This window comes from Crotalus tigris, unplaced genomic scaffold (genome assembly GCF_016545835.1).
Source record: "Crotalus tigris isolate CLP2741 ecotype Arizona unplaced genomic scaffold, ASM1654583v1 scf7180000017536.10889498, whole genome shotgun sequence".
Classification (NCBI taxonomy): Eukaryota; Metazoa; Chordata; class Lepidosauria; order Squamata; family Viperidae; genus Crotalus; species Crotalus tigris.
Genome location: NW_024096460.1, coordinates 5811345 through 5832633, shown reverse-complemented (window position 1 = coordinate 5832633; position 21289 = coordinate 5811345). Strand labels below are relative to the sequence as shown.

Here is a 21289-nt window from a genome sequence, read left to right as displayed (position 1 = left end):
TTGTATAAATCATCTAGAAATGTTGTAAATACCGATACTGTACTCTCTCATGTAAAGTTATTAAGGCTTTTGTAAAATGGGAAAACTAGGCCCCAGACCCAAAGCAACTTGCTAGCATAACTGATTTCTGTTTTTGTTCCCTTTTATCTGGTGCCCTCACCTCTGAATGTTCTTTTGGCTATCACTAATACAGCAGGACAATTGTCTATGGAGATTCTCAATCATCCAGGTCATAGTTGTCCCAAAGGCAATTGGAGTTTCTTGTCTTTCTTGAAAATATTTTGCTTCTCACCCAGAACTGAAGAAGCTTCTTGGATGAGAAGTGAAATGTTTTCAAGGGAAAAAAACCAAGAAAATGCAGTTGCCTTTTGAAAAGCATCCTTAGCACAGAAGGAAAGTATTTCTCAGCCTTAGCAAGTTTAAGATGTGTAGAAGTCAACTTCCAGAATTCCCTCAGCCAGCAAATCCACACATCTTAAATTTCCTGAGGTTGAGAAAAACTACACCAGGATAAACAGTGGTACCTCAGTTTAGATGTAATTGTTTACTGGGTATTACTGGTTTTATATGGTGTTCTTAAAAGTGAAAAAATAAAACAAGTTACAATTCAGAATAGTATAGAGAAGTGTATCTAGAAATGATCTTAGTATTTGGTTTGGATTGTATGACCATCCAACTGAAGATGGCAATTAATCATTGCCATTAACCATTGATTTTGAGCATTGGTGTATTGTTGAAATATGCTGTTGATTCATATAGAGGCTGTTTGTTTTTCTCAAATTCATTCCTTGTCCTCATTTTTTATTCACTTGCATAAAAATCCCCCAGTAACTGTTCATTTTATTTTTAATGGTAACATTTTTAGCCTATTTTGTTATTACTAAAAACAATTTTAGTAAGAAGACCTGGCTCTGCTTGGGGCCCTAATGGGAGTACCACACTGGAGGTGGTTGATCAACTACTAGCAGCTCCCCCCTCCCCCTCCTATACATGCTGCTCCTTTCCTCCCTATCTTTTGGTCTTAGTTATAATCTGTATTTTCATAATCTGTATTTTTATTGTGATTTTATACATTGGTATATCTACTTACAGCTTCATTTGGTGTTGTAAGCCACTCAGAGTCACCTTGCAACGAGATTGGCAGCAAACAAGTTTAATAAATAAATTTCCAATTTATAAAGGCAGATACCTAGGCCCAAAATGCTTCCATTCCCCTTGCAATTTATATGGAAATCGTGTAGATTTAAAATGGCATCTATGGTTCTTCATTTCATGTTCCCATAGGAACAAAATGTCATTTCTCATCTTTCTCAGAATGAAATAGAATCACATAGCAAAACCCTGCCAGGGAAACCAGCAGCCTGGAACTTGAAACCACTGCCGACTTTCTCACTTGTAGCAGCAGATGGGAGTGAGAATTGGAACAAAAAAGTTAGACTTGTGGAAGATGATGTTCATAGGCTGAAAGCACTCTAGATCCCAGGTGTAAGCACAGGGAACTGACAAATGGATGCAACATGTTCCAAATGTCATTTGTCAAAACTTGCTCAACTTCTGTCATACCCAGCACTTTGGTGTTTCTTTTCATTGTTTTTTTGCAGCTCTTGGTCTCAGATAATTAATTTGTGTCATGCTCCATTTTAAATCAATAACCCATGAAAACAAATCCTAGGGATTAACCTTAAAGAGACCCTGGAGATTTTTTCTTGTAATGTATTGTGCTTTTCAATGATATGGAGGATAAGGGATAAATAGCACTAATGAATGTATATTATTGGATGGCAAATATAAATGGATACTTCTGGCTGAAAGGCTTTGACACTATGATTCTGGAGAGGTAGAAACCTCTGGACATGTCTTTCTTTGCTGGTCTTTTTATGGTGACATTTGAACAAAATTTATTTTCCTGATAATTAATAGGTATCTTGTTCATTCTGACACAGTTTTTCTTCAGTAGTTGCTTAAAGACGAAGAGATGGTAGTCACAGTGCAGGTAGCTAGATTCTGTGCAGCAGCACTACAACTTTGCCAAAACCTGATGAATTATAACTATTTTATTCAATTAATGCACTAAATCTTTTGATATTATCACCCTGTTGTACTTTAGTACCTAATAACTATAGGCCTTCACAATTTAAGGATTAATATTACATTATAGCTTAGGCTGTTTTCTTATTTAGTGCAACTGATAAATAGACTGCCAAATTATGATTTCAACATAGATTTGTTGTTTGTTGCTGTTTTATTCTGACTGGATACACTTTGAGCATTTTAATTGTACTGGTCTTTGACTGTAATAAATATTTGATTGATTGATTGATTGATTATATATTATCTTATCCTTTAAAACTAGAAAATGACAGATGGAGAGATCTCAGCAGGAAATACCCCCTTCAGGTCGAACAGCCAAGTGCCAACATTTGGGACTGCTTGTCTGACAAAAGCGATGAAAGCTCCTTATGGCAGAGAGAGCCAGCTAACGCATGCTCAGTAACCAACTTGATCAAGGATCTCAGCCTTAGTGACCGTAATGGCAACCCTTCAGCACCTCCCAGCAAACGCCAGTGCCGATCACTCTCTTTTTCCGATGAGATGTCCAGTTGCCGGGCTTCATGGAGGCCCATTGGATCAAAGGTCTGGACTCCTGTAGAAAAGAGACGCTGCTATAGCGGGGGAAGCGTGCAGCGTTACTCCAATGGATTCACAACCATGCAGAGAAGTTCAAGCTTTAGCCTTCCTTCCAGGTCATGTACTCTCTCCTCATCATATGACCAGATGGGATTTAGCAATAGATTTGGGTGTCAGCCATGCCAAGGAATGCAAAAGTCAGCCACTTATGGACAGACAAGTGATATTTGGGGTAGTGATCATTGCTCTTCTGAGAGTGGTAGGGTTGACATCCAGCGATCTCTCTCTTGTTCCCATGATCAAATTTCCTTTTCGGAAAATTGTCTGCCCTCAGCAAACAGCACACCTGCCTCAACACCAGAGTTGACAAGGCGCTCCAATGGGCTTTCTCGAAGTCGGTCTCAACCATGTGTCCTTAATGACAAGAAAGTTGGAATTAAGCGAAGACGACCTGAAGAGATAAAGGAACAAAGACCTTCATTGGACCTTGTCAAGATGACACAGGTAAGAATTTATTATCTCACACCAGGAATAGCATGGTTAGACCTGACATTTACAGAACAACTAAGGGATTTGTTTATGCATAGAAGTCTGCACTGTGTTGACATTGTTAGCAATAAAACTCAAACTAGTTTTACTTCTTTACCTAATTCCACATCTTCTTTCTGTGCATGGGTCAAAATTCACGGTTACTGTAATTAATATTTACTCTAACTCCCCCATTTGAAGACTATTTTCATTTTTATTCAGAACAATGTTCTTCAGCAACTTAATTCACTTTACAATGTAACTTTTAAATAAATTTAACATTTCTTACAATTCAGCATTATCAAAACTGAGTTGTTTTCCTCTCGGAAGAAAGATATTGGCAATATTTTTTGACCATATATAAAACTGCTGAAGAGTTGCTTATATACTGTGGAAAGTGGAGGAAACCTCAAAGGCACCAGTGTTCACCTATTTTCTGTTTTGAATTCTCTAAACTAGGGAATTCATTGTCTAATGAGCTTTGACTTCAGAGTCACAACTTTTGTAATTTTCCACTTTGTTATTGCTCTTCTCTTCAGCAGCAGTACTTTCCTGTTCACTCACGAATCCAAAGAGCTGAACAGATAAGCGATCTGAACTATATATCAGAGGATGTGACACCCATACATTTTTACTTTTAGTGAATACTTGAAAAAAAATAGTTTTAAAAAAGTGTGTGCTGCCTGACTGAGCTGTAAGAGCTCTTAAAGCATGCCAAGTCCCTTTTATTCTCGTATCTAATAACTAAAGCGTTATGATTCAGCCGTTCTGTTGTCATTAATTTTATAAGCTTATGCTACTTAATAAAATATCAGCAACTTTTGTATAGTCCAGAGATAAATCAGGCATGAAAAGTAGCTTCCCACCAGCAGTGCATTAATTTTGCCTTTGTATCAGAATTCCAGTTTTGCTACCATGACATGTTTATGCCCTGACCCCCATAGTCATAAGGCTGGAAACACTGCCTATAGGCATGTAAAACAGCCGTATATCTCCAGGAGGCTTTGGTCTTAACTGCTTTGAATTATATATCATTTTGGTATTTCTTCCAAATAAAATATGCTCACTAAATGTTCCTATAGTTTTGTTAAGAGCATATTTCTTCACCAAGTGCTCCTTTTTGTTTTTTGGTTTTATTCCCCTTTACTTTATCTGATTGAAATATCCCTTGATGGAAGGAACTTTTCTCACCTCCTTTCTGTGATGTATTTTATATACCCTTGGCTGATTGAAAAAGTTGATCTGCTTTTGTTTAAACTTTTTATTCCCTAATGAAGTTTGGTACGTAAATAAAAAGGGTAAAGAAATAACATGCATGGGTGACTTCAGAGGCAAATATTACTTTAAACTGCTTTGGAATTAATTCCTGCTTGAAAATGTGTGAACTGTAATATGCTAATTTACTTTTATTAGCCAATAAACTAGATAAGTAGTAAGTTGAAATTCTACTACTTGGACTTCCCAGAAGCTTTTTACTCTCTTGTACTTGCAGTAATCTTTAAAAAAATATAGTTCTTTGTGTCTATATCCAGGAATGTTTGGGTATTCAAGGAAGTAGGAGCCAGAAAAGGGATCTCTAAATAAAACACATTTTTCTATTGCTTAATTCTTTTTAACCAGCAGGGCTTTAAATATATCTTGCACATATTCAGCAGAGCATAGGGGACTTTCAATTGCTTTATTGGGATAAGAAGATTAAGATTAAGAGTGAAAAAGTATGCCTTTGAAGTTGCTCTGGGATAGGAAAATGTACAACAAAACCCATATATTACCAAGAAAGAATAAAGGTAAGACAGTGATAAACTTGATCTGCTGTTATATTTACCTCCAAGAAGATTGCTAGAACTATAAGGTAAATATTCTGTATAGATCTAATCTGCAAATTGAACTTAGATCCCAGTGTTGTCAGTGAGATAATTTAAACAATGTTGGTATCAAAGGAAGAACAAAGTTTACAAAAAGGCACTCTAATCCCAATTATTTAAGCCTCTCAGAATCATTGATAATTTAAATGACTTTCTCAAGTGTCAGTGTAGGTTTCCTTAAAGAAATCAGCAAATTTATCTTACTCTTCATATATTGAACCAGCAACCTTAACATTGCTTTATAGTTTAGCAGCTATGAGTCAGTTCATGTCCTTTGGTCATGTGTTTAAAGTCTCTCTTTCTCTCTCTCTCTCTGTTAATTAAAATGTAGTCAGTGACTGGACAAGTTTAAACCTTATTCCGACCAGTTAATTGCTTTAACATTTTTATTTTATTTTCTATAGAGCTGCATTATTTGATTGAGCAAACATATATAGAAAGATATAGCCATCCTTTTGTATCCATGTTATTTTGATCAAATGCAGAGCTACCTTTTGTGCATTTCATTTAAAACAATGGCAATAAACACTTCATGTTTTTCTTACCTCTTGAATATGTAAATTTAAGTCAAATTTAATCATTCAAGATAGAAATACTTCCAAATAATGGACCATTCATGGTTTAAAGTTGGATAAACCGAGAATAATGAATAGTTGCATTTATTTACTCTTAAAGCTTGGATCATAGCTTGTGGATACTTCTTATCCAAAGACTCCTTTGTGCCAGTTAAATCTGTGGTGATAGATAATATTTTCCCAGGTTTGGATAATTTTAGCCATAATTAGCTAGAACTCTTCTCGATTAAATAAGAATTTAATCTTAATTTATTTCTATTCATGCCTGATATAGTTCCAGGTTTAAACGTTACAATGTCCGATTGTAGGATATATTAATTGATGCAGAATGACATTTTTTTTCTGAAATTTCTCATGAACTGGAGGTTTTATTCTGTAAGTACAGCTTATTTTTACATGTAAATGTCTATGTTGTCTTTTCTACTGGTAGAAAATTATATGCATGTTTTAATATTGCTGTCAAAATTTATTCAGGATCCAGTCAAACTTTCCTGTAGCAAAAGTTGATAATTTGAAACAGAATTTGATAATATAACATGAGCTTTCTTGTAGTTATAGAACTGTAGTTCAGCTTAAATTGTTTTAATAAATCAAAACTAAGTTCAAATTGTTTTATAAATTTAGATAGTCTCTAAATTAATTTTGTGTCCTGGATATCAAAGTCTAAAATATTTTTAATATGGTTATAATAAAGAATTTATTTGATTGCTAAAATATCTTTATAATATTCCTACTTTATCCTGAATATTCATATAGTTAGAAGAACAATCTTGTGTGCCTTCGAGTATGTAAAATGGCTAAATGAGAAAAGTAGCATTTTCACACTTTAAGTACATTTTCTTTTAAGGGTGCCTCCAAACATTGATGGGGTACTCACTATATCTGACAGTGATGCAGAGCAACACAATATGTTCTGCTGTACAGCAAGATTCCTACTGTGCAAAACAATACAAGATCTCATCTACCCCAGCATTGAAGTTAACCATTTCTGTTGTGTGGGTCCTTGTGTGATCTTAACCATCTGGATGAAAGAACTAAATTAATTGGTCCCAAATGGCAAATCAGAGATCTAAAAACATCTTGATGGAATATTACAAGAAGGCATTCAGGCAAAGCAAGCTCCCATGTAATTGTAATTGTGATCAGTCTTTTTCATGATATGCTGGTTTTAATGAATGGAAGAAAAGGGAGAGAAAAACCAAACCAACCCCCCCATAAAACCATGGTCATATTCTCCTAACTGGCCTTCAAAGTTATGGCCATCACAGCACTCCTGAGGTTATGTGATCACAATTCAGGCAATTGGTGGCCACCCCCACATACAACAGCTGCAGCATATTGTGGTGCTGTGATTCCCATTTGCAACCTTCTCTGTTGGCTTCCTACAAGCAATGGGAAAACTAGCAAGGAGGTCATACGTCATGCCAATAAGTTACTGGTTTTTGTCCTGGACCCCATCTCAATGCACCTACCCACATGCCTGCTGCTTATACTGCGCTACAGTATCTCCTCCCCCTCCCACATTCCATAGCATCCACCTACTTGTCAGCTTGATTTCAAGTTGCCTAAGGAAAAGCTTGTTGTGACCAGGACTTGCAGCCTCACTGGCTTTGCTTGTGGGAAGTTGGCAAGAATTCAGTCATATGAAGTCTTCACATAATGACAGCAATCCTCACTTAACAGTGGCAATGGGGACTGCTGGGATTGCTGTTGCTAAATGATATGGTTACATGACATTGCATTTTACAGGTTGTGAGACTATATTTTTATGCTAATACTGAGACTGAGTGTCCAAACTACAACCCAAAACCCACTTATGCATCATCGAGTGCTGGCTGGGTGTGGCCAATTGGGTGAGCGTGGCTGCGGTGATAATGGCAGACTGGGTAGGACTAAAAAGTTCAATCAATCAATTCCAACTTTGCAAGATCTTTTTTTTCCTGCGAGAAGTTAAAATTGACTGATTGAACCTTTTTTTTTTTTTGGTGGCAGAGGCCTAAAGCGAAAAGATTTTATAAAACCCAGCTGAAGGCCTAGGACTGGGGTGACGGTATGTGTGCCCACAGAGAGGGCTCTGGCACCCGTGCCATAGGTTCACCACCACTGTGCTAATACATACATACATCAGACTGCTGGATCTGTTCCCCAGAATCTGTCCATTGTTAGAGAGAGAGAGAGAGAGAGAGATATGACAGAGATGTTTCCTGAGAGAAAAGGCATTGGTAGTGATAGTCAAACCAATAGATTCTTGGCTGATAATGGGATTTATGTTTTAACTCTGAAGAACAAAAGAGTTAGAAATTACTGAGTTGGTTTTTCTTCTCTATTTTTTTTAAAAAATAATTACATTCACCAAAAATGTGACCCAAAACATAAAAATGATATTAAAGGTTAGGTATGTTTACCCCGTCCAGTTTTTTTCCCACTGCCTGGACACTAATAGAATTGCCTTTATGAAAAACTGCATTATTGTGCAAGGACATTAGATACATATTGATGCAGTGAAAATTCATACAACAGTGAACTGGTATATTTGTATGCATTCTGGTAGGAACACAAGGAAGTCATTTGTTGTGACAGGCAAGAAAGAACTTTGCCTAAGGCACTGGAGTAATTCAGGAGACTAGGGTCCCTCTTCTCAATCTTTCCTTAGTTTTTTTTCTGTGTGACCAAGGCAAATTGTTCAGGGTTTTTTTTTTTTCTGCTCCTTAAAGAGTTTTTGTGAGCCATAATCTATTGCTGTTCTTTAGGTCACAAAGATTCCTAGAAAGTAGACTTTATAGAAAAGAGGGGAAGCAAAGTTTTTAAAACCAACAGTGCCTTTTTTTTCTTTTTAAAGGAGCACAACAGAAAACATAGGAGGCAGTACTCTTTCCCACACAGGCAGCAATTCTGTGCTCATGCTTCAAGATCAAAAATGGAATCTGCCATCTTTAACTTATTCATGATCACTCTTTCGCCAATTAATTGGCAAGGTATTTTATTTAATTTTATTTAATTATTTTATTTTATTTTACTTACTGGATTTATAAGACTGCCCCATTCAAACAGTATGACTCAAAATAATAAACCACACATGCAAAGACATATAACATGAAAACCTACTGGATAATCATGTTGGTGGGGAGATCACATTCCTTTCTTCCTCGCTCCCTCAAATTTACTTTGCTTATGAGAAGCTTGGAAGTGGAGAAGAAATTGAGGGGATGTATGGGTCAGGAATGGTACATAAGGGAGCATAAGAGAGGCTATGTGGTTGAGAAAGGTGCATTCATGTGTGTCACAAATGAACAAATGGGGAGGGCATGTAAGTGAGTGGCATAGATCAAGAAGGGTGTTTGAGGGTTCATGAGATGTGTCCTGTGGGTCAGATAGGGCCCTTGGGAAGGCAGTGTGGGTCAAGAAGGGAGTGCAGGGTTCATGGAGCATGTGAGAGGTGTCATGCCAGTTGGGGATGGTATGCATAGGGGTTGCGCATGTTGGGAGGAGTGCACGGGGGTGTGCCATTCACTCTAGGTCAAGGAGGATATGGATGTGTGAGGAAGAGGTGCTGTGTGGGTTGAAGAAGGCATGTGGCGAGACAGCACAGATCAGGGAAGATCCTTAGGGAGTTACATAGATGAGGGGATCATGCCATGGTGATATAGGATGGGAAAATTGCATGGGAATTCCTTCCTCTCTGTTCCACCTCTCCCAGAAGGCTGCTAGATGGAGGGGCAGGGATCAAGAGATTGTGAGACTGGCTAAGAAACTGTCATGGAACATTGAAAAGTATGTATGTATGTATGTATATATGTATGTATGTATATGTTCCCACAGTAGCAGCCAGTAATACTGAAGAGGCCACAAGTTCCCCAAATTTCATTCCCTTGGGAATCATAAGTCCCAGATTTTGGACACATTCTGTAAGTTAGCCCATTTCAGATGCCTTGCTTCAAAAATTGTTGCTCAGTGATACACCATTTTGCCCTGTTAAAGGTTAAACTACTAAAACAATGAGAGCTTTACTAGAATGGATGGATGGATGGATGGATGGATGGATGGATAGATAGATAGATAGATAGATAGATAGATAGATAGATAGATAGATGCGAGATAGGTAGACAGACAGACGATAGAATATATAAACATACAATACAAAATATACTGACACTTTTATTTGATCACCAGCTGTGGTCAATATAATGAAAACCTGCCTCCTCTCATGGTAACTGAACATTCTTTAAGGTAACTCTTGTGCCCCTTTTGTATATGCTATTAACTATGGAAGTATGACTGGTAGCTATGGGCAAGAATGCATTTAGTAGTAACAGTGTGTATGAAAATATTTTGCTGTAAGGGCTTATTGCTCTTTATCTGCGTTTTGCCAATAGTTGAGGAACATTTTTTGTAAACAAGCATTCTATAGATTAATTTGATTTGCTGATTGCTAGCTTTTAAAAAAAATACTGCAGTAAAGCTTTAATAAATGTTTTTATTCCAAATATTTTGTAAGCTGGTTTGAAAAACTCATTGGAAAATAGATTTCATTTCATTTAAAAATCACCAAATCCTGTATCTGTCATACTGTCAACCATGAAGTTTTAATTATTTCTGCAGCATATATTTATGCTGTTTTCAACAAAATAGTTTACAAACCATGATTTCTGGTCCTGCCTTAGGCCTAATACCAGCAGGATTCCTTAGGCCAGTCACTTTCTCAGTTCTAAGAAAGCAATGGCAAACCACTTTTAATTATAATTTATCGTCATAATTTTCCACTGGTTTGTGGATGTCAAATAGGCTGTATAAACACACCCGAATCTAGTAGTTTAATGAGCAACATTAATTAGCTAAGGCTCAAAATGAACTAAGGCTTGCAACCAAAGTCAAAAATAACAAAAAAAGCTTCTTTCAACATGTAAAAAACAAGAAAAAAGTGAAGGAAATGATTGGTCCATTAGTGGGGGAAGTGGCAAGAAGGTGACAAGCAACAGGGAGAAAGCAGAACTATTTAACTCGTTTTTTGCATCTGTCTTTACACAAAGGGAAAAAACAGTCCAACCTATCAAAAACAGTGCCATAAAAAACAGATTAGAAACACAAGTTAAGATAGGCAAGAAAATGGTAAGTGAGCACCTGTCCAGGCTAGATGAGTTCAAATCACCAGGACCAGATGGATTATACCCCAAGGTTCTCAAAGAACTGGCAAATGTGATTTCAGAACCACTGAACTATATTTTTCAAAGATCCTGGAGCACTGGGGAACTACCTGAGGACTGGAAAAGAGCTGATGTAGTTCTCATTTTCAAAAAAGGGGAAAAATAGATCCAGGAAACTACAGATCTATCAGCCTGACCTCAATACCTGGGAAGATTCTGGAAAAGATAATCAAACAACGAATCAGCGAACACCTAGAGGCAAAGTCATTACTAAAAGCCAATATGGGTTTGTCAAAAACAGATCATGTCAGACAAATCTTATTGCATTCTTTGACCAAGTGACAAAATTAGTGGACCAGAGGAATGCTGTGGATATAATTTACTTGGACTTCAGTAAGGCATTTGATAAAGTAGATCACAACCTACTACTTGATAAGATAGAAAAATGTTGGTTAGACAGCATCACCACCAAATGGATTCATAGCTGGCTGACCAGCCGTACACAGTGTGTGGTACTCAGTGGAACTGCATCTATATGGAGGGAAGTGTGTAGTGGGGTGCCCTAGGGCTCTGTTCTGGGCCCAGTGCTCTTCAACATCTTCATCAACGATTTGGACGAAGGGATAGATGGGGAACTCATCAAATTTGCAGAGGACACCAAGCTGGCAGGAATAGCCAACACTCCAGAAGACAGGCTTAAGATACAGGAGGATCTGGACAGACTTGAACACTGGGCGCTATCTAACAAAATGAAATTCAGTGGTAAAAAAAGTAAGGTTCTACATTTAGGCAATAAATGTACTATACTATACTATACCAAATGTACAGGTATAGTATAGGGGGTACCTTGCTCTATCATAGTAACTGTGAGAGGGATCTTGGACTCCTAGTGGACAATCACTTAAATATAAGCTAGCAGTGTGCTGCAGCTGCCAAAAAAGCCAACACAGTGCTGAACTTCATTAACAGAGTGATAGAATCAAGATCACGTGAAATATTAATACCACTTTACAATGCCTTGGTAAGGCCACACTTGGAATACTGCATCCAGTTTTGGTCACCGCGATGTAAAAAAGAGGTTAAGACTCTAGAAAGAGTACAGAGAAGAGCAACAAAGATGATTAGGGGACTGGAGGTTAAAACATATAAGGAACGGTTGCTGGAATTGGGTATGTCTAGTTTAATAAAGAGAAGGACGAGGGGGGACATGATATCAGTGTTCCAATATCTCAGGGGCTGCCCCAAAGAAGAGGGAGTCAAGCTATTCTCCAAAGCGCCTGAAGGCAGGACAAGAAGCAACGATGGAAACTAATCAAGGAGAGAAGCAACCTAGAACTAAGGAGAAACGTCCTGACAGAACAATTAACCAGTGGAACAACTTGCCTCCAGAAGTGGTGAATGCTCCAATACTGGAAGTTTTTAAGAAGAGACTGGACAGTCATTTGCCTGAAATGGTATAGGGTTTCCTGCCTGAGCAGGGGGTTGGACTAGATGACCTCCAAAGTCCCTTCCCACGTTATTATTATTATAACATACAGTCTAGGCTGAAATGGAACTGCCATTTTATCTATTATACTTCCCTTCACAGAGGTTTGTGAAAGAACGTTAAATATTATCGTTTGTAATCACATAGTGATAACATGTCTGCACAGACCTGGATTTACATTCTCTCTTCATAATTACCTATATTGATCCTGTATGTGCACAACTGAGCCAACTTGGAAACTGGTTTGTGCAAGAAAAATCTGCTTGGATGCCACAGCAAACATCCCGTGTTTCCATTTTCAGACTGGCTAGTTGCAATTCTGCCAAGTTTCTTGTGATTGTGGTCACAAGGGAGAGTCAAGGGTGGGGGTAGGGGTTCACTAGGATTTTGGTTCCTGTGGGAATTTGGATGTTAGGCATGGATATACACATATAGACAAAACATATTACACACAAAAAAAACATATATATGATCTCTTTAAAGAGAGAAAGAAAGAAACACTATACAAGTACCCTTATTGCTGTCACTTCTTTGAAAGGAATTTTGTTAGTGACTTTAGGGTGATTTGTGCAAATATCTACAGCTTGTGTAGGGACTGCCTCTTCTGCTGCCCCCTACAGAGCAATTGAAAAGAAGTCTGCTCCTTCCTTTGAACACTGAAAAGCTTTCAGTTTAAAAATATATGTGTGAGAAACATTGTACTCAGGCAAGTTTAGGTATTCAAAACCTCCAACGCATATAACACTTTACTTTAGCATTTGAGGAACAGTAAGTGGGGTTTTGTGTTTGTTTCTTTTTGTTCATGCAGCAGCAGAACAGCTGCTCATAGAGCTTCCTTTCCCTCTTTTTCATTTTTTTAGTGTTGTTTTAATCCCAGACATCAATCAAACCACAACACTAAAAAGGGGTGCAGAAACACAATTTGTTCTAGTATTAGCCTTGACATGCTTCTCTCTGATTGGGGAAAGCGGGAGATAGAATTGTAGAGTAATATAATAGAATTACATTAAGTTCTCTCCTTAGTAGGATAAAGGAGGGTGGTGAGTAGTACTGCTGAGCCTTTAAAGGGAACTGTTAAATATCTACAGCAAATGACTTAATTTAACTATCTACACAATTTTAATAGCCTGTTCAAGAAAGCATCAAACCATTCAGGTTCATTGCAGGGATACCATAATCCATGATCCTTGTTGGTCCAATAGGATGTGAGCAATGTAGTATCAAATGCCAGCCAGGTAAGTCATATCAGAGTTGCCAGCTCTTTGAGAAAGGTTCAGAGCTACAGCGAGCAAAGTAGATGGGGCCCAGGTGTTATGCTATTATGGTAAGTGTATAAAGAAAGGGAGTGCAGATATGCAAAGGATGTTCATTTATCACATTAAGTCTTGGCTTGTTGAACCACAGGTTGTAGGCAAGTCAGAAAGAAACCGCATTCAGACTTTGCCTTATTTGTGGAAGTAACCACAGAGGCAATGACTCCAAACCAGTATTATCAACTGGTGACTCGAGAAGTAGAGGGTTTTCTTCCCTGCTGTATTGTATGGAGGTTCATTGCTATACACGAACTATGATATTCTATTACATACGAATTTTCAGCACAAGACAAAACATATATCTCCTTTGTTACAGTTTAGGCATATGCTCATTTTTTTTTCTCATTTGCATTGCATTCAAGATTGGTTATGGAGTCAATAACAGTTTTTGATTGGTTTTATAACTTATGTAGTTTGATGTATTTTACATTGTATTTTATATCTATATTTCTATGGTAATCTTATATTATACACTCTAAATAGGCAATAAATATGCATTTAAAATAAACAGCAATAGGCAATAAGCCTGCATTTAAAATAAGTAATTGCATGGAATATCCACATTATTTCTTAGTGGCTTCACTGATGTTGACATAATTAAGCTAATGACCAAAGATCTGTGGCCAGTTCTCTTTAACACCTACTATCTAAAAATGCATGACACTTAACTGTCAAAGTGAAAAGTAAATCCTGAGCTAAGAGGGGTTTTGAAGCTTTAATGAAGGGAGATAGAGGGGGTTTAAAACATGGGTTTCACAACCTGTGGAACTACAGTTTGGTACTGGGCCACAGCCCATTGGAAACCGAGCCATGCAAGTAGTGGACAAGCGGGCGAAGCTCCATTTGTGCAAGCGGTGGGCGCACACACAAAATCATCTTCTCCGCTTCCCATCACTGGCAGTGTCAGGCTGCAGAGCCAGAAGGGTTGGGGCCTGCTGCTTTAAAACATCCCAAAAGTTCAGCTACACCTGAATCCTGTTCTTATGAAGAAAGAAAAATTGTGTGTTTGTGTGTTGATTATGACTGTGTGGAGAAAGGTAAGATTAAAGCTTCAGAGAAGTATTTTAATTTAAAAAATGGATTCATATTAGATGTAAATTGCCACACTTCAACCAAACATGAGATAGCACTGCATTTGAAGGGCAGCAGCCTTAAGCAAAGTGATTTTCAAAATAACAGTAAGTCACAGGAAAATATCCTACTAGAATGCATCAAAATAAATCTTATTGCTTGAAAAGTAATAACGAGTAGAAATTATTTGAAGCATAAAGGCATAATGGCAATATCTAATGTCAATTTCATGAATTACAGTTGAGGAATGAACATTCATCAGATTGTGCTGTAAATAGTTTTTAGATGTACTGGCCCCATTAGTCTAATCTAGGGGTGTCAAACTGCCGGCCCATGGGCCGGATGCATCATACCAAAACCGCACCTACCCCATTGCCGGCAATGGCAAAAAAAGTCACGATACGTTGCGACACATCATGTGACGTTGCGAGTTTGACACCCTGGTCTAATCTTATTCAGGATAAGGAAACATCTGGAGTTTGAAAACCAGGTAGCTCAGTGTGCAAATCTCAGCTACAGAAGAACCTCACTATCACTACAATACCCATACATAAAACACATTGGTCTATCTATTTAGAATTCTCCTTTCACTTTAAGGAAGGAGCTCTCTACATATATGTTACTCATATAAAGTTATCCGCCTTATTCAAGCAAGTGGGAGATCTTTATGGAGGAACTTCACATATGTGCAATAGGTTTATGATCCCACATCCATAAGAGTAGTATAACTTTTTGATAAATATGTTGCAGTTTAACTTCTTATTACATTTTCTAAGCTAACATATTCATTAAATATAAGGTTTCATGGACTTCTATAGATGCATCCAATGTTTTCTTTAACAAGGATTTTATATAAATTGATAAATGCATTGGAAAAAGAAACAGAGGAAGAATAGCAAGAGAATAAAGTGCTAATTTAGCAATATTGTCCCCTCATAAACTGAGGTCTGCCTGAACCACCAAATATTTATTTGAAAAATACATATATTGTAATACTTGAGTATTTTCCAACTACATATAATCAATGTCTTATCGTTTTAAAAGTATGGAAAACTGCTGTCCGAGTTTACTCCCCCTACAAATAGTATTCTATATTAAGAACACTTAAAACAAGAACCCAAATATGGGAAGCCTAGTATGGGGTTAAACCTGCTTTTCTTGTTAGTTTCTTGTCATAGGTATAACCTGCCCTCGCTTCACTTTCTTTGAATTTGATAGCTTTGTTCAATATGTCATGACATATCACTACTTGACAAACAGAGCCATAGTGGTTATTGCATTATATGCAAAGTCAAAAGTGCCCTGTAGAATTGCCTTGCATGTCCATGATAAGGATTGGACTAAAGTTCATGGAGGAGATGCAAAAGATTCTGGAAGAAATAAGCTTTATCTTAATGATGCTTGTCTTGTCAGCACTTCTTAAACTGATTAACACATACACGAGGGTTTATATATCTGATATATCTGATGTATCTGAAAAATAGAAACATGAATGAAAGTATGGAATTTTAATATAGAGAGGTTCCATGTCCCAGTGCAGAACTTTGGCTATATGGTCATTTTTTAGTCAATGTGTAAGGAGTCTGGAGTAATAAATGTTTATAAAATGTGTGTATATAGGATACTAGTAAGTGATTAGAGAACAAACAAGATGTATACAAATCCTAGCCAATATTGCATCTTTGTTCAGCTTGTTCCCATATGGGTTGAAACTACAGCTCCTAAAATACACATCTGATATTAACACAGTATAGTTGAGGAGATTTGTTTTGAATATTTTTTCTATATAATATTGATAACTAACATCTTTGCATAATTAAAATCAAGCAAATGACATATTTGCAAAGTTGCTGTTGTTTTAGGCTATGTAATGGCTATTTTCATGGAAGGAAAAAAAAGAAATTTTCTTTACAGATCTTCTATGTTCTAAATAACTTTAGAGATTCCTGGGAAACATAAAGGAATCCTCCCTAAATCATCTTAAATCTGTATTTAGATTTGCCCTGAAATTATCAAGATTTAGGGATTGAAAACCTGGACATTCACAGGATTTAGAATTTGTGCAAGGAAGCAGAGAGTCCACAACTATGAAGTAATTTAATATGTCTGAGCCCTAAGACTAGATTTGGAGGGGGTATGTTATATAGTGAATTGTATAGTCATGGCATCAGACCCACAAGATCTTTTCTAACTCTAGGCTTGAGTCCAGTAGTAAGCAAGATATCCAGACTCCCTTGGATTATTAGCAGTGCTTGTAAAGAATGGGCAGGTGTAGTTCTTTAGCAGACAGCTGCACTGCAGACTCATAAATGTTGGTTCTTTATTTCTCAGGCAGCCTCAACAGACAAATTCATTGAGACAGCAATTTGTCAGTTGAATATACAGCTGCCTTTGTTTTCCTGCTAACGTAGGAGCATATGGAAAGAGGAAATAAAAAGATTCTATTCTTTGTGCTAAATATACTATGGCTTAATCATTAATAAGAAACAGGCCTGGCATGGTATGTGTCAAATGTTCATAAATGGACAGATTTCCCAAAGAAATGGGACAGAAGAGGTAGCTGCTTATAAAAGATTAATTTAAGGTCAAGATTAGGGTTGTGCATATTTGCATTTTTCATTTACAGGAGGGAAAATCTTGTATATGCAGCTGTATGGTAAGTGCCCCAAACACAGCACCAGGTTCCTAAATAGTTATATTAATCCAGCAGAGGAAAAAGAAAAGCTCAAGTAATGCCTCTTTGTGTAACGTTTGGAACAGTAAACCCTGATCTCAATAGCATGTTAGCCATGGTTTTGCGTGAGGAATGAAATGAACAGTACTGAAAATAGAGTACTGTGCATAATTATTTCATTATCAAAAGTAGTCTTTCAAATGCTAAGTGGAATATGTGAATATATGCACTTTTTAAAAAAAGATGAAACGATAGAACACTTTTAAGTGAATAAAAATAAATGTTCTGTAATGTTGGGAATTTGTAAAGCAATATGGGAAGAATTTCTTAAACTGTAAAGAGTAGATTTTTCAGACAAAATGCACACTACTGAAACTTATACTTTTGTAATATGAAAGCATGGAAAACTATGAAAAAGGAATAGAAAATAAGTCTGTTGTATTGAATGGAAAGCATTAATATTATAATTTAGGTTCCAGGCTAGGATCTTGATTTTTGTAAATCAAGGTAACAAAGAAATGTCTCTAAATTGTAATTATCACAAGTCATAATGTGAATTCACTCTGAAGCTTAGCTTGTTCCGCAATCTAGATAACAAACATGCTTTAAACAAATTATGACTTAGCATGATGAATGACCCCAGGTTAATATATTATTTAATTAGCAGATATATTGCCATTCTGTAATATGGAATATTTGTGCTTGGATATGCATGTAATAGTTTGTATTCAATCTGCCAACATATATTTCCCCAGATTGATAATATCTGTCCTGAATAAATTATTTTTTCTTATCTGAAAGGACTTCATGACATTCAAAATCAAGCTTCATCATTTTCTTATGAGAAGAATGAAAAGCCACCTAGGATAGCCCCTACCTGACAAGATAGGTGGCAAATAAATAAGCAAGTTTCATGAAAGAAATCAATTTTAGAAGATTAAACTGGAAAGGAAATTGGAGCAAAGCAACAAAAAGAACACCAGCAACAAAACTATTCCTCCAACAAAGGGGGATTCTGAGCAAAGAGAGTTAAAAACAGCTATGTGTCAAAGTAGAAAATGTATTTAGTAATAAAATTTCAACAGCTGCAATGTGGATTATGTGGCATTAAATATTTGGCAGAAAAGCTAGCTGCAGTTAGAAATAGTATGAAGTTAATTCTTGTCAGTAAAGATACATCTGTAGTAGTACAATAAGATGATATTATTAAAGTGCCAAGTGAGAAGGCATTTGCTTGGATTCTCGAAAGTCTGAGTCTTTCCCTCTTGGTGATCTCACATTCTACACGAGTTTCTGCAAACCAATCAAATATGAATGAGGCCATTGGAATGTGGTAGAACAACAGGTGGTTTTGGTTAAGGTAAAAACTGTCACTCCCTTGGAATACAATTGATCATAGAAAAGGGCAGGTCCTAATAGATTTAGATCCTGAATGGCAACAGGGAAAGTAGGCAATTCATAGCCTTTAAAGTTGTGTAGTATTCCAATTAAAAAGTACAAAACTGGCCCCAGCGACACCTCAACCGCATCTTTTCTTGGGATCATGTGCCAGTTGAAAAAGGCAGGTTGGTTGATTCTACCCCACCCCCCAAAGGTTTGAAGTGTGGACAGATCCGAAACACTCTTTTTGGAATAAAAAATTCCTAATAACTGTATGTGTTTTGAATACAGAACCAGTAGGTGTACCTGGATTACAAATGGCTGATGGTTACTTCCAACAGTATATATTTAGTTACTTTGTAAACCAGTCTTATTGTACCTGACAAGAAATCAAAATTATTTCTTTTATCTCTTTATTAACTCATTTATCTAATGTAATAATTAGACATGATTTATCTACACAATAGCCAGTTGATAAATTATTGGGATTTCTTTAACTAATATTTAAATTCCCTATAATTCACCTCAAAATCCATTTCTAAAATATCTTGTCTTGAAATACTGTACATGAAAAATATGGTGTTAAAATTTTTAATAAAGCTTGCAAGTTGTAGACAATTATTACATGAGCATGCTCAAGAAATGCATCAAGCAAGCAAGATCTCATTTTCTTCAGTGAGGCTCACTAAATGTCCTAAATTGTTTTAGGCCAATCCCTATTTCATGTCAGATCTACATTCAGAAGAATTCAGTGCAATTCATAACCAGGTTAGTTTTTTCAGAATTAGTAAGACTTTATATTTCCAAGTATCTCCATTCTTAGCATTATTGCATTGCTACTATATTTCCATTGATTGCAATTAGTACTTGTTTTATATTTGTATAGTGTGACAGCCAAGTGGTTCAACATGTACTGTGTTAAACAAAGTTTAAGCAATACTCTCATCATCATCAACCATCCAATCTTGGATCACTTTCTTTTCTAGACTTACCATTTTTCCAAGTTTTATCAACCCCTCTAAGAAAAGGGATAAACTTGTCCTTTTTACTATTTGCCTTCAGTGATTTAGTCCTCAGATCCCAGTTGACTATTGGTGATCATATCACTCACCTACCATAAATATAAAACTATACTACAGTATAACCATGAGCCAACACACTTGTGTAGTAGCTGCTTGGTTTTTCTGCTTTTTCTCTTCTTGATTCCAGGTCTCTCAGCAGTAGATAACTACAGCTATTTCCTTTGTATATTTTCTCCATCAGCCAAATTTGCCTTATGGCTTTGTAAGTAAGTTTTCTGTGCAGTGTATATAAAGGATGGTTACTTGGATACTGTGGCTCTTCAAACTTTGGTTGGCATGTGGGTTGAGAGCTAAAACATTACAGAAAGGTAAATATTTTACCTTGTTTGCTAGAGAAAACAAGTGTTTGTGTCATATGAAGATACTAAGCAAAAGAGTTGTATCTTTAGAAGAAGTCAGGGATGCAATGGAGAATGAGAGACACAACTTAAATGCTTGTGCAAGTGATGACAGTTTCTCCCAAATATTGCTAGCCTGAATCGTCCTTAGTAACACTATATTCTCTACATGTTGTTCTATTTATTACTTGCATTTTGTCCTAGATTGTTCTGATACTGTATTTCATTTGAGACAGCTGTCTTTTTTTTAAAGTGCTATTGAAAAGCTTGTACTCATGTATATTGACTGTAATTTTATGCATTTTCCAACAGATAGAGGGTCCTTGTGAAAGGCATTGCTATAGAACAGTGTTTCTCAACCTTGACAATTTTAAGGCATGTGGACTTCAACTCCCAGAATTCCACAGCCAGCAATGCTGGCTGTGGAATTCTGGGAGTTGAAGTCCACATGCCTTAAAATTGTCAAGGTTGAGAAACACTGCTATAGAAGGATCTTTTTGTGCTCTCAGAATTTAGACCCCCTTTTAGTCCTACTGAATGAGAAATGTGGAAATGAAGCGATCCTTTTTTTTTCAATATTAGTGATTTACAGTTCTTGCAGGCTTCTGTGTTTATCACCAGGCACAGTTATAGCAAACAAGTTTAATATGTAACCTATGTGGGTTGACTGGGGATGTTAGTAGATTCAGTATAATTAAGTGTGAATCACTTAACAACATTGCACAGAGATAGAAGCTCTGGCTGTGCTGAAGCCTTACATTCTGTAGTAGATGCAGAGAATACAATGAAAGAGATTTACAAAATGAACCTAAACTTTTACTTAGTAGAATCCTATTAAGTTGCTTCTTCCTTTGCTGCAGAAGTCTCAATAGTGATATGGCAGGAGACCCAATATATGGAAGAGAATCAATTTTAGCTCAGTTTGGGTCCTGGAAGGGAATTTGTATATCAAAATAACAGAACATAATTCTGGTCAGCAACTGAATTTAGCAGTTATTGAATATAGTAGCAGTACTTTCATCTGCAGAATACAACTGCTTTCCTTTGCTTTAGAATCCAGCTAATAGGCTATAGAGTACTACTCATTGTTTACTACTTCACTCTTTCCCACTTCTACCACAACTCCTACTACTGCTCCTCTAACTACTACCCCTTGCAAGTCCTACAGCTGAAGAACAGTTTATTTTTATATCCGCTTTAGGCTGCTT

The 21289-nt window shown here is 36.7% G+C and overlaps 1 protein-coding gene across 8 annotated transcripts in view; it reads left to right on the top strand.

The window, feature by feature from the left end:
- FAM53B (family with sequence similarity 53 member B) overlaps positions 1-21289 on the top strand; it is a 134091-nt gene that overhangs the window by 66274 nt on the left and 46528 nt on the right. For 5 of the 8 annotated variants that reach the window (XM_039341069.1, XM_039340727.1, XM_039340897.1 and 2 more), the window contains one exon: positions 2354-3132. In XM_039341069.1, the coding sequence (XP_039197003.1) occupies positions 2354-3132 (779 nt within the window). Of the gene's footprint in view, positions 1-2353; positions 3133-8435; positions 8572-9766; positions 10497-18082; positions 20425-21289 lie in introns of those variants that run through there. The other 3 variants (XM_039341154.1, XM_039341247.1, XM_039341334.1) reach the window with 3 other exon arrangements.